At 34.2% G+C, this 14,663-nt stretch overlaps 1 protein-coding gene across 1 annotated transcript; it reads left to right on the top strand.

Annotated features, from left to right (window-relative positions):
• The first annotated feature begins 3,442 nt into the window (after positions 1-3,442).
• Positions 3,443-8,746, top strand: LOC108674305 (twist-related protein-like). The gene is made up of 2 exons (XM_018162242.2): positions 3,443-5,038; positions 7,980-8,746. The coding sequence occupies exon 1, from the start codon at positions 4,131-4,133 to the stop codon at positions 5,010-5,012; it is 882 nt and encodes a 293-aa protein (XP_018017731.1). The 5' UTR covers positions 3,443-4,130; the 3' UTR covers positions 5,013-5,038; positions 7,980-8,746.
• The last annotated feature ends 5,917 nt before the right edge of the window (positions 8,747-14,663 follow it).

Genomic DNA, 14,663 nt, shown 5'->3' with positions numbered 1-14,663 from the left:
GTTGAAAATGCTGTTGAATTGATATGTTGATATATATGTTGAATCACAAATGTTGATCCATGATAATTCCACGTCGTGTAAGTGGCAGTTGCAAGTGAGTCTTGAACGATTCCAATCGCGCAAAACTCACTGCAACCGTACATCCGAACTGCACTATTAATTCGCTGCAATTGTCGACCGTACTTCAGTACTACACATTTTACTGCGCTGCAGTTGTCAACCGTACTTCAGTACTGCACATTTTACTGCGCTGCAGTTGTCGACCGTACTTCAGTACTACACATTTTACTGCGCTGCAGTTGTCAACCGTACTTCAGTACTGCACATTTTACTGCGCTGCAGTTGTCGACACAGTTGTCGACCGTACTTCAGTACTACACATTTTACTGCGTTGCAGTTTTCGACCGTACTTCAGTACTACACATTTTACTGCGTTGCAGTTGTCGGCCGTACAGCAGTACTACACATTTTACTGCGTTTCAGATGTCGACCGTACTTCAGTACTACACATTTTACTGCACTGCAGTTGTCGACCGTACTTCAGTACTACTCATTTTACTGCAATGCAGTTGTCGACCGTACTTCGGTACTACTCATTTTACTGCAATGCAGTTGTCAACCGTACTTCAGTACTACTCATTTTACTGCGGTGCAGTTATCGACCGTACTTCAGTACTACGCATTTTACTACAGTGCAGCTGTCGACCGTACAGCAGTACTGCACATTTTACTGCGGTGCAGTTGTCGACCGTACTTCAGTACTACGCATTTTACTACAGTGCAGCTGTCGACCGTACAGCAGTACTGCACATTTTACTGCGTTACAGTTGTCGACCGTACTTCAGTACTACACATTTTACTGCGGTGCAGTTGTCGACCGTACAGCAGTACTACACATTTTACTGCGGTGCAGTTGTCGACCGTACTTCAGTACTACGCATTTTACTACAGTGCAGCTGTCGACCGTACTTCAGTACTACATATTTTACTACAGTGCAGCTGTCGACCGTACTTCAGTACTACACATTTTACTGCATAATTACAGTTGCCGACCGTACTTCAGTTATACTACAAAAGCTGCTTCCGGGACAGTCTGATTTCGCAGTCAACCTATAGGATGTTAGATAGACAAATCATATTGGGATTTTCAGTTATTATTGTTACATTATTCTCACACATTCCTGCAGTTCACAGAAGTTATATTCTATTAGAGCAGGACGCTTGATTTGTTGTAATTAAATCATGTGAGTTGTAGTTTACAGTAATGTTCACAAATTTATACAACGCATCCATTGAAAATGCGTTATTTAAAATTCATGGAATCTCCTCTGTTAACTACATTTAGTTAGATTTCTTTCATTATTGACAATATTGAAATCTTAAAATACTACTTCAATTAATTACTTCGTACATATTACACACATGCTTAGTTCAAAAGTTAGTAAATTAAGACATTTCATTATTAGATCACTGAGCCTTTGTTTCAGGATGAAAAAGGCCAACCAATACAATTTACTGTAAATTAAATCAAAACTGGTGGACTTTATTTGCAGAGGAACAAAACTTCCAGTCACGAAGGGTGAACAATTAACGTATATTCTTCTACATTTTCTCTCCTGATGCGCAATAAAGTTTATTGTTCACTTTATTGTATATTGTTTACCGTATCTCGGATACAACCAAATTTTTAGAATTTTCTATGGCTTCTAAAACCTTGCCGAATTTTTTATTTGAACTATTGTAAAGAATTTTACTAGGCATACGTCTCTCGTGTACATAAGGTTGGGACCTTTTAGGCAGGACCGGAGTTAATGAGCTCAGACAAAATTCATTTTGAACCAAACTTGACCGAGATTGTTCAGCAATTTGGTACGTTATCATTTACTTATGTTATGATCCATTTTTATTTTAATTATGACAGATTAATACTAACTTTTAAGTCTTGCCAACATTGTCGAAAACTTCAATATTAATAGCGATGCCTCATCCCAATTAAGTGATAAAATAATCCAACGAGAATTGATAGTTTCATTTTGTATTTTTTTTTCATAAAACATAACTAGAAAAGGAACTTTGCTGATGGTGTTATTTTATCATATGTGTATATAGGGGTTGACATTTTAATCTAATGTAATTTTTTGCGGCAATTCGATACTTTTTTTCAAAGAACAGAACAACAATGTTCGAGTACAATGGAGGAAAAGCACCAACCCGCAAATTATTCAATAAATGCGTTGTGTTTTTCACTATGAATTTCGTACCACAGTATCTCAATGGATACAATAATTAATAATGCTTTCAAAAATATTAGCTCTTCATCTTTTATGTAGGTAATTGTTGTAAGCACAATGCCCTATATATGGACAAACCAATACTCAACATCTTCATATAATGACATGAGTCGAATAAAGTAAGCCTGGGAAGTTAATAAATCAATCAAATAAAGCTCAAAGAGGCTTGGCAATCTCATCTCCTTGTATCTTAACTTAGCGAGTTTTCTTGTACTGTGCGAGTCGAATTTCTAAGCGCGACATTTCTAGTTGCGAAATAAATTCTGCGGTGACAGTCGCTTCATCACAATTACCGCGTTTTTGTCATACCGATCGTCTCATAAAACCTTTTGAGTGTTTCGCTGCTGTCACGGGAGGAGCTTCTGTTCTACAATACTTCCCATTGGTCGGTTGGCCTGAGGGTTGTTCTCAGATGCCATTTCGAAATATAGTTCTAATTTTCAAAAAATATTTTTCCTGAGTTAAACAAGTGAAAATTAATGCTGGGATTTGATATTATGTACGTGATTAGAATTGATTGAATTCAAATTTAAAATTTTTGTAGTTAATATTCGATGGCAACTAGATTAGGGAAATTGTAGTTTGCAGAATCCGACTTCTTCCTTCTGTTTTAGTTATTTAAGGTAAAATGTTTTGCAAAAAATTTCGACGACTAAATCTGCAAATTTTAATAGCAAGGTTATATTCAAGTTTACAAATTGAATCCAAGAAAGGAAAAATATAGTTTGACTGAGAATATTAACACATTCCCTTGGTATCACACGATTGACAAGAAGTCTCACGAATGTGTATCTTTCGTCACTGGCGTATCATGTCTACAAATTCCACACTAATTAGCCTACGTCGTTTGTGTTGAATGATCGCATAAAATCTTTCGCGGAAGTGTGAAAGTAAAATTATTTTAACATCCCCATTTTCAAATTTTTCAATACCCTGTAATACGTCAATAATTTTAGATTTTTTCCAATTTAAACTGAAATCCTGGGTTAATAATAATCTTTACTAGGGCTTCACCAAAGTTCAACTCAATTCTATTTATTCTAAAGTCTGGTGATGATAGTCAACTACACGTTCCCCACGAGGGCACCAAGCCGATCCCTCCCTCTTCTAGCCCCACTAACTCTCCCCAACTCAGTTCAGTGCGCGTCGTGGTCTTCCCCGGCTAGTCTCACATTCTAATTGCAGTTCTTGATGAGATACAGGATGTGTAACCAGTGACCTCATCGTGCTAGGCCAGTAACCGTCTTTGTCCGTGGTTATCTTCGCCCCAGGGAAGAACAACTGACAAATATCTGGTGCCTTAGCTGGAAATGAAGAGTCTGTGATGTTCATTTCTAACTGAAGAGATTAGATGTGAGCATCAGTCCTGTATTTGTCCGGTTAAAAAAAATTAAAACGGATCGATTCGAGTGCTCTGAACTTAAAAAAGTTTTACTTAAATTAGTGAGTATTACTATAATTAGAAGTCTGAGCTAACGATTTGGGAGACAACATAATAACCAAGTTAATCACACCGCCTGCCTCATTAACTGTCACTATAATGGCAACTTCGGTAGATTGCGAGCGTACGCTTTAGCGTCACATCATTGTCTTCACGTAATGAGCTCTATGGTCGCAATGAAAAAATCTGAATCGTTCAAAGCTTGTGACACTTACGAGCACGGAGTGTTGATTGACGTAATGAACTTGAAAATATATTAATAATCATAATATCGGACAACACATTGACAAATTCAAATTTTAGTGGTTGCTATGTTACATGTTTCTTCGAGGTACTACAAGTCATTTCTTGAATTTCATGAAGATTCATAATTATTATAAGAAATTGAACACCTCAAAATGGTACAGCGAACTGATACCATGGTACCTGAAATTGATATCAAAACTGAAAACGACGATATTTTGATGTCATGCGCTCACAATGAACAAAACGGTTCAAAATCACTCATTCGTGGCTCATTTAGCTTGAGGGATCAAAACAGTGGACCGTTACTCAGCTTGTTCAACTTGAATACTAATCCTAACACTGAATATCCAACACACCCAAACAACATGAACCATCAAGGCAACTCAACCAACCAGCAGCTTGATCACAGATTAAGTGACACTACTTTCAAAACTGAAAAACATATGGATTACTCCAGTGATTTTCCACAATCATATTATGGACAACAGATTATGAACGTCCATGAAACGTCTTCATGTTCGCCGGCAACATGCACCACAGTCTCCACATATTCGTCCACAGTCAATAGAGGTTCCAACGATACCCACGATACGAACTCATCTCAGGTCAAACGGGGCATCAAGAGACCAATTTCTGACATCGAGAACGATGACGATACTCAGAGTACAAGTTCGAGTATCTCGAATGAGAGCGACAGGTCGCACCGTCATCGCAAGAGAACAACCCATCAAAGTTACCAAGAGATTCAACAAGCCCGAAGTTTGGCCAACGTCCGAGAACGACAAAGAACTCAGAGTTTAAATGAAGGTTTCAGTTCTCTCAGAAGAATTATACCAACTTTACCGTCCGACAAACTTTCCAAAATCCAGACTTTAAAACTGGCCATTCGTTATATTGACTTTTTGTACCAAGTTTTGGAGACAGACCACCACGACGCAAGGCTAGCGTCATCGTGCAACTACGTAGCGCACGAGAAGCTTAGCTACGCTTTTAATGTATGGAGGATGGAAGGAGCTTGGGGAGGACATCTATGATACGCACTGATTGGAAAAATATTGAGGTAAGGAACCATATGTCGTCTTGTTTTTGGTTATTGATTCCTCATAATAACGTTCCATTATAGAACACTTAATGCTGATTTTGATATTTTTGAAATTATTAAAATAAAATAATAGTTAATAATAAAACAATCAATTATATGGCCGTTACTATAGGAGGATGTGGTAATGACTGCAAAGCTGAACAAGTTGCATTAAAGTGGCCCATAGAGCCAATTTAAATCTACCCCTGTACTTTACTGGTCAATATTTTGCACGCATTATTTTTGTCCTTTTCTTTTTAAAAATTTATTTATGTTGTGAACTGACCGACCTGACGTATAGGACCGCATGTATCATTATCAATAGTCTGGTTCCATGAAATGTATTTGGAATCTGGTTCCATACATATTTGGCTTAAATTAACTGTTCATTCACTGCATGTTTATTCTGTAATCATCAAAATGGAAGTTCGGTGGTCTGATTCCATTAATTGTGCCTGGCCCAAACATATATAAATTTAAATTTTAAAAAACAATCGCTTGATGGAATTAAATTTATTTTATTATATATAACTAGGGAGTATTTAATTTATAAATAACCTTCCGAGAATTTGCGAAAGTACAATAATTTTCCGTGAAGAATTGGGATTATTTTAAAAAAATTTCATATAGCAATGAAAAAATATTAGGAAGTAAATGTATTAATGTTAGTAATTTTTTATTACTTTCTATTAGTAAGTAATAATGAGTTTTTTCTACGACTATTTCACAATTACTGCAAATAAGAACACAACAATTGAATTTCATAAACGTTAGATAATATTATTATTTTTTTTATTATAATTATCATCATCATTATTATTATTGTTATTATTATTATTATTATTCTACGAAGCATTCATCGTGGCGTCTGGTTCAAACGAACTTCGAGGGCACGTCACACATAAGATTGAAAATAAAAGATAATAAAAGACCAACAAAGTGAGTTCAATAAATTCCACATTAAATCTTTGCAATTTCAGTTGGTGAACAGAGATAAAAACTTGATAAAAAAAGACAGACAGACGCACAATAGCGTCGTTTTTCTATAAATGAGAAAGTGCGCTAAAAATAATACCTTCAATATAAATTCACTCACCTGAATCGTTCCGTCCATTGAGAGGTGCATTACAGCACGCTACTGCCTTTAATTCATCCGCCACGTCGCTCCTGAATATTCTCACGATAAAACCAGGTGTGAAAAAGCAATGGCTTTGTAATAGTCTGCGGAGGCAGCTCAATAGTACTTATAATAGTCTGCGGAGGCAGCTCAATAGCACTTATAATTTTGAACACAATTTTGTTTATAATAATTTCGACTTAATTAAACGTTGTTTCGTTGAATCAATTTTAATTAAACTTTGTTTCGTTGAACCAATGTTAATTCAACGTTGTTTCGTCGAATCAATTTTATTTAAACGTTGTTTCATTGAATCAATGTTATTTGAACATAATTTCGTTGACATTAATTTCGACGTTACTTAAACGTTATTTTGTAGAATCAATTTTAATTAAACGTTGTTTCGTTGAATCAATTTTAATTAAACGTTGTTTCGTCGAATCAATTTTAATTGAACGTTGTTTCATTGATTCAATTTTAATTAAACGTTGTCTCATTGAATCAATTTTAATTAAACGTTGTTTCGTTAAATCAATTTTAATTAAACGTTGTTTCGTTTAGTCAATTTTAATTAAACGTTGTTTCGTTGAATCAATTTTAATTAACGTTATTTCGTTGAATCAACTTAATTAAACGTTGTTTCAATGAATCAATTTTAATTAAACGTTTTTGCGTTGAATCAATTTTAATTAAACGTTGTTCCGTTGAATCAATTTTAATTAAACGTTGTTTCGTTGAATCAATTTTAATTAAACATTGTTTCGTTAAATCAATCTTAATTAAACGTTGTTTCGTTGAATCAATGTTTTTTAAATGTCGTTTTGTTATATGTAAACCTTCATTAAATGTTGTTTCGTGAAATTAACGTTAATTTAACGTTGTTCCAACGTCATTTTCTCACTGAGATAAACTCTAGCTAGAAGTAAATTCATAGCCGTACATATCTCTTGTGCTCAAAATGTCTGTATAAATATAAAACAATGCTTCAATAATTTTCACTTCTGCAAAATTTTAAATTTCTGATAATAAATCACATGGTTCTATTAACTCTTCCGTTTTAAATTATAGAAATTAATTGCTGAATGAATATTAAGTAGCCACAGTCTGTTTACCCAAAAATCAGCGACTGAAAAAGTATCATAATTACTTCTATTGCAACTAATTTAAACACCTGCGATAAAACTTCGCACCTTTAAAAATAAATGCTCCAACCATATAATGATATGATATTAATGATAATAAATATAACTTTTCAATAAACTGCTTCAAATAAAATTTTTTCGTGGTTCCATGATTATCGAAAGCTCAGTGATTTTTGTTCGAAAATAAAGTTTGTTTTCTCTAGAAACATGCCTCGATCAATATGTCGAATAGCAATCTTTCGGTATAGAAACCTGTGTACACGGCGACAATATTTATTTAGTTTCTATACAGGTAAATTGTGCAGAAATTTCTTTTATAGTACCCGGCAAAGGTCATAAAATATTTGGTTATTCAATATGATTGCATCATCTTGCATAGAGACCGAAAAGAACAGTTTATTTTAAATCAGCCTAAAGTCAAAAATAACGGAATGTCTTCGGTAGAGTGAGGCTTTATGAAACAGGAATTTTTTCCCGTAACAATTGTTTTCTAATTTAAAAAATTATATTTCTGGCTGTTGTTAAGATATGCATAAAATTGATAAGAGGAATTAAACCGCAACACTACACAAATACAGCAACCGCATTATCTTCCATTTTCTATCGTTTTACTACAAATTGATGCTCAACAGCGCCTCTAAATTTTCTTGTTTTCCCTCAGAACGCCCCTGGCAGCCATGACTCTGACCTCAGACGACGAGGCAAGACGACGAATATCAACTGGGGCGATTTCGATCAACTCATCGAGTATCACTTCTGCACGAGAAGACGGACTACAGTTGTTCTAAATCTGTAAAGAAATGATCATCGAGATTTTAAAGTAGATGGTTCAATGTCATAAATATGAGAGGTATTGATAAATTCTTCCATTGAAATCAGCACTCGATGAAAAATTTTCCTTCAGCCGAGGCAAAAAAGATCGTCGAGACTTTTAAATAGATGGTTCACTGTCATATATATGAGAAGTACTAGTAAGCTCATCCCTCATGTGTCTTTGAAATCTGCACTCAATAAAAAAAATTCCTTCAGCCTAGATACAAATTTCAATCATGATTGTTACTGTTTGTACGGTTGTTCCTCGTGAATGTGGAAAATTTTTCTGTCATTCGAAGTGAACAATCGTTCGTCACATGACCGTAGCATATGAACGTACGTAGCTCTAGACGATATTTGTCCGATTTCGTCAGTTGGGTGAATACATAGTTCGTAATTCAACTGCATTTTGAATCTTAACGCTGATAGTAGACAATGCCATGACACATATTATGTAACGTCAGGAAGGTAAGCATTTGAGTCGCTATTTAAAAATACAACAAAGTTGACTTTTTTAATTTCTGTTACCCAAATATTGACACAAATATCAAATTTGGCAATGTAACGTGTTCTTGAAATTTATTGGCGGTTTGATGCACACAGAAAATATTTATTAAATTTAAAAGTTAGAGCCAAGCAAAACTTTGGTTTAAATATTTTGCTCACTTCAGTGGCAGCGACAAATTTCCTCGTTGTTTTCTAAGGCAGACGAAAAATCGTTTGAACTTGTTTGAGTTCCATTCGCATTTAACTTTTAATGTAGTCCTTTGCAGTATAAATAAACTCACACATTATCTTGATTACAGGTTCTAAAATGTACAATTATTGCCATTATCGACAAAGCCTCATTGACCTATTGCTCTTCACATAATTCGAAGTCACGTATATTCGCTACAGTCCTCTTATAAAAATGAGACCGGGGAACCACAACAACAACAGCCCGATGTAGGCACGCAGGTAGAGTCCGATTAATTATCACATGACTGTACATGACGAGATCGGCATCCTGTCCGCAAGCTGGACGTGCAGTGTCACAGTGTTGGCAGTTAAAATGGATTGTTTTTATACGTTGAGAACACTTTTTTAATTTATTAACTTACATTCGTTTTGAGATTATGAAACTAATAAAATTACAGTTGCAAACATTAAATTAAATTGGTACTGAAATATTTTATGCTTGAAATAAAATTGGGAAATGTGTAAAGTGTAAAAGTGACAAATTTCGAATACAAATCAAAGAAAACTATTACAATTTAACTAATAACAGAACCGAGTTAACATTCACAAATTTTAAGTAGCGAAAATAAATGTTATGAAATTGTGTAATAAGTAGTGCCAATTTCTGTGGTGCATAAATAAACAGTTATCTTATTCTAGTGCACTTACAAGCATGACAAAATCAGGTTTAATTCAAATTCTTTGATTAATTATAATGATCAACTCGAAGGTAAATAGACACCGATTATATATATAGTTACGCATGAAACAAAAAAATTATTCATATGGAAAACACGTTAAACTTGAAAATATATAAATTTCATAAATATTTATTTGAGAACATATCGGATGAACAACATATAACATATCAAATATGTTATTCATGTTAGATGGTAGAAATAAATTCAATGAGATTAAAAGCAACGATGCAGCAAAGCTCAAAAATAACTGAACAAGAAAATTATTAAATTTTAATCATTCTTGAACTTTTTTATCGATGAGAGTATTCACAGTGGGTGATAATTTTTAACCTCTCCCTGAAGTGACATGTGTTTTGTTTTAAGAGAATCTCTTATTGAAGTTAATATGATTTTGTCTCTTATGTTCGATAGACATCTCACGTATAGGAAGAGCATCAGGGCCAATACTTTCAAAAAAAAGTTAAGAGATCGTAAGTTCATGGAGTGCAGGTTGTTTTGGTGAAATTTAGAATTCGAAAAAATATGATATATGTGCGGCTTAATGCTAGTGATGTTAAGGCAATGGCACAAACTTAATTCTTTATCATTAAGCGTAATGACAAAATCATTGTCATTAAGTGTTCATAAATTGTACGTTTTAGTATTTTATTGACCTGAATGTTTTTATTTGGGACAGTGGCCAGTACTTAAAGCTATTTAATTAAGTATAGAAACTAGTTCTAGAAATAATGAATAGTAATTCTCTTCTCAAGTCATAGTAGATATAGATGTCAATTAATTCTCAGGAAGTGACGTTTATTCAATTATTTGGTGCAAATTATGATTTTCTTTTCCATTGATGTAAATTGATGTAATTTGATCAATAAAAGACGCATGTGAATCAATTGTTGCTTTCATTCTTCTTAACATTTTTTAATTTGTTCGGTTTAGTTTCGTTCATGTTTACGGTTAAAAATAAAATGAAATTTTGACTGGCAATCAGTTATCACTCAAATTTGTTCTTTCGACTAAATTAGTTCAAATAAATCTAAATTACAGTTTGCTGGTACAAAACTAAAATTTATAAATAATCGATAACTTTGTGATTTATTACGATTACGATTAATTTAACCAAAAATAGGTATAATAAATCTTTATTTAGGGTATCACACACCAAGCGGACTTTAGATGCCATCCCGGCTTACTAAACATATTGAAACAATAGTTATTTGTAAGTGAAGCACACAAGTTTCAAGCAGCTTTATAAAATTAGACGAATAAACAAGAAAAGGATCGTGATTATTAGTTTTTGCGACGTAAATTTGGGAAGTTGCAACTTCCGAATTTAACATTTTATATATTTTATTCAACAAGAACAGCGTATGCTGGTAAGGTGAGATGACCGCCACAACTGTCCACCATTACTGTCCACTATTACTGTCCACCATTACTGTCCGCCATTACTGTCCACCATTACTGTCCACCATTACTGTCCACCATTACTGTCCACCATTACTGTCCACCATTACTGTCCACCATTACTGTCCACCATTACAGTCCACCATTACTGTCCACCATTACTGTCCACNTGATTTATTTTGATAACTCGAGACTCATTACTATTAATAATCAATAATAAAATTTTTGTGGTAAAATCACGCATGGATGGTGGCCAGTTTCAGTTTTTCCAATAATTAGCATGTCATTGCAATGGGCAAGTGAAATTACTGCGCTATAGTAAAGTATTGACCTTTGGATTCTGTTGATCGTTAATCTTCCATCGGCAAAGATTATAACAAAATATTTTATACTCGCGAGCTCGATGTCAAAAATCTACGTCATATCCCATTGAAAAATTCCTTCAAATTAGATTCCCGCAAAAAAATAACTCCCTGAGGCACAACGACAAGCTGCCGAGACTATTTCCTCTCATAACGTATAACTTTTTTCAAAGACTGCAACAAAACAAACAAAGCTCGCAATGCGCACCACATTCATATGGCTGTAACTTGGTACGGATGACAAGGTCTCGCACTCACATACACAAGTTTGCCCTGCAACAAAGAAGGCGCCAGGCGCTGCAACGCTGTCCCGCGGCGACGAAATGCGTACGAAAGCGCGACTCAAACCAGCGATTTGGTCCCATATGCACTGCGCGTACGGAAGTGTTGCGTGTGCGTGTGTGGATTTTAGTGAGTGCATTTGTTATAGTCAGTAGTGAGTGCATTTGTTATAGTCAGGCATGGCTACATTTATTATTGTCAGGCATGACTACATTTATTATTGTCAGGCATGACTACATTTATTATTGTCAGGCATGACTACATTTATTATTGTCAGGCATGACTACATTCATTATTGTCAGGCATGACTGCATTTATTATTGTCAGGCATTGCTATCCTGCTGAGACTGTTTGTTTCATGTAAGACGACATAAGCTCGTGGTTCAATAAAATTTTGGACGAAATAATTTTCACTGTATGCACATTAAACATGAAAATTAACCCGTTAGCTTCATGTAAAATTTTAATTTGCATTAACTTTATGCAATCTAAACTTATATAAAAAATTTGTAAGTTATTATGCATTTATTCTTCGGCAATTCTCAATATCGCCACCGCTGATAAATGATCTAAACGGCTTTTTTGATGCTGTTTACACTCAGAAAAGTTGATGGGTTAAATTGTCCAATAAGTGACTTACTTTCTTACCCACAGTATGAGCAGGCTGCGGACGCAGCACATCCTTACTCGGCTTTTTTTGCCGAGAAAGAATGACCCACACACAGGCTTCAAATGCATCGCTATTTGGACAATGTCTAAGTAATTTTTATTATTGATACGGCGCTGCAAAAACCAAGATTATAATTCGTGGTACAGGTGTAATCATTGAATTACTACACATCAAGTACATTCAGGACTAGATAAAACGTACAGGAGAAGCTTTTTATTCAGTACCAGCACTAAGACAAAGATTTCACCAGAAAATCGAGCGGCATTATTTAAGGCCATGTGGTTGATGTACTTATAATAGTCTGCGGAGGCAGCTCAATAGCACTTATAATAGTCTGCGGTGGCAGCTCAATAGTACTTATAATACTCTGTTAAATAGTTCTTATGATAGTCTGCGGAGGCAGCTCAATAGTTCTTATAATAGTGTGCGGAGGCAGCTCAATAATACTTATAATACTCTAGTAAATTGTTCTTATAATAGTCTGTGGAGGAAGCTCAGGTGGAAGGGAGGCAGCTCAATAGCACTTATAATAGTCTGTATAATAGTACTTATAATAGTCTGTGGAGGAAGCTCAGGTGGAAGAAGTTAGAGCGGTGCAGAGATCTGGTCAAGAACAATGAATCTTCTTCATAGCAATCAATATATGCTTGCCACTCAGTCATTTGTATGCAATTCACTTATACAGTAACCTAATGCACTTAATAACTCCAGTCTATCCTTCCATTTATGCGTTCTGCTAATATTGTATCAATAAAAACTATATGTGATAGAAGAATTACGGTGATATGATGGTTTACGACAACTTGATTCAGTAGTAGCTTATTTCCCGCTACGAGGTTTGCCGAACTGAGCTACTGCGCCGAATTGATACTCTGCAGAATTGCATGATAGTAAAGTGATAAGTGACAGGTAAAGTGTTAAATTGGATAACTGATTGATAAAAACCAGTACGATAAAATAATTGCTTAATACATGAAGTCGCAATATTTCAGCTAAGTTATTTGAAAAGCCATTTTCAGCAAGAATGAAACATAAAAGTTTCTATACAGTTTGTATTTTGGCAAAACGTAACAGATTTCGTTCCGCACTCATTAACCTGAACAATATTACTACCTTAAAATATTCGCTCGGATAAAATATAAATTAAAGTCTACTTGTCAGACGACCGTGACAGTAAACCATTCTGATTTGAATTTAGGATTTTGGGATATAAAAAAATATTTGTTCATACAAGTTGTCGATTACGCCCTAGCCTTTATTAATAATGGTGCCCAGAAATCATACCTAAATTTTGGAAACTGTTTCAACAATAAATCTGCCACTAATGCATGTAGTATATAAAATTAAATTAATAATAGAATTATTTTATATGAATACTAGCATTATTGTTGATAATTTTTTATTCATTTCTCCATATCAGGGACTCAAGTCACAAGCCGAATTAAGGATCTAATAATGGGACTAATTAAGAGTAACCATCAATATATAGTCTTCTCATTCGCGCTATTAATATTCTCTTATAAATTCCTCATGTTGTGAGTTATTATTCCTCAGAGAGGTATGCGTACCTTTCTTAGTCACGGTGTCATAATACTCATACGAATAAATGATGGTTATAGTGCGTCATGAAATTAGAGCAATAGAGCACTGGAATAACTTGTTCAAATCAATTCCAGTTCTCGATATAATTCCATTTTCCGTACGAGTTGGTGAGAAAAAATTAATTTACCAAAAATTTATTCGGGTAGGTTTAAATTTTTGACGTGCATTAATGTCAATAGTGTAAGACAACAATATGCACTTCTACATTCAAGCTATTATGATGGTACCTTAGATAGTAAACCATTGATTTTATATCAATATGGCTGACATGTTAAATACCAACTGATGTCATTTCTCTTTGATGTTTTTCAATGCTGACTATTTCCAAGAAATAAAATAAAATTTCGTTAAATAATTGAGGCTATAATTTAGTTATTTGTACACACTATATTAACCCAGATGAACAAATTGCTCCATGCGATACGTGTGAATTTTTCAAAATATTATCGGACTGTTTCTTCAAATTATCTACTACCTATATCATAGATCCGATATAATTTATTATATTTATTATATGTTACCGCTCAAGGGTCGTAGGTCAAGGGTCGTAAAAGTGTATAAAATCATGCAAATAATATTTTGACGAAATCATCATTATATAATTATTAATTTTTCGTTTATTGTTATATTAGAATAATATTTACAATTTGGAAGTCGCTTTATTTTCAATTGCAAAAAAATTTAATTTCAATGGAGAATCAAAGTATATGATATTTTAAAATATTAGCTACGAGTGTATCATATAAATGATATGATGCGAATGATGCCACATGGGAATATATACTCGGGTTAACAAAAAA

The sequence above is a fragment of the Hyalella azteca genome, unplaced genomic scaffold (assembly GCF_000764305.2).
Source record: "Hyalella azteca isolate HAZT.00-mixed unplaced genomic scaffold, Hazt_2.0.2 contig3122, whole genome shotgun sequence".
NCBI lineage: Eukaryota > Metazoa > Arthropoda > Malacostraca > Amphipoda > Hyalellidae > Hyalella > Hyalella azteca.
The sequence above is the reverse complement of the archived record's forward strand: the minus strand, read 5'-3'. Positions and strand labels throughout refer to the sequence as shown.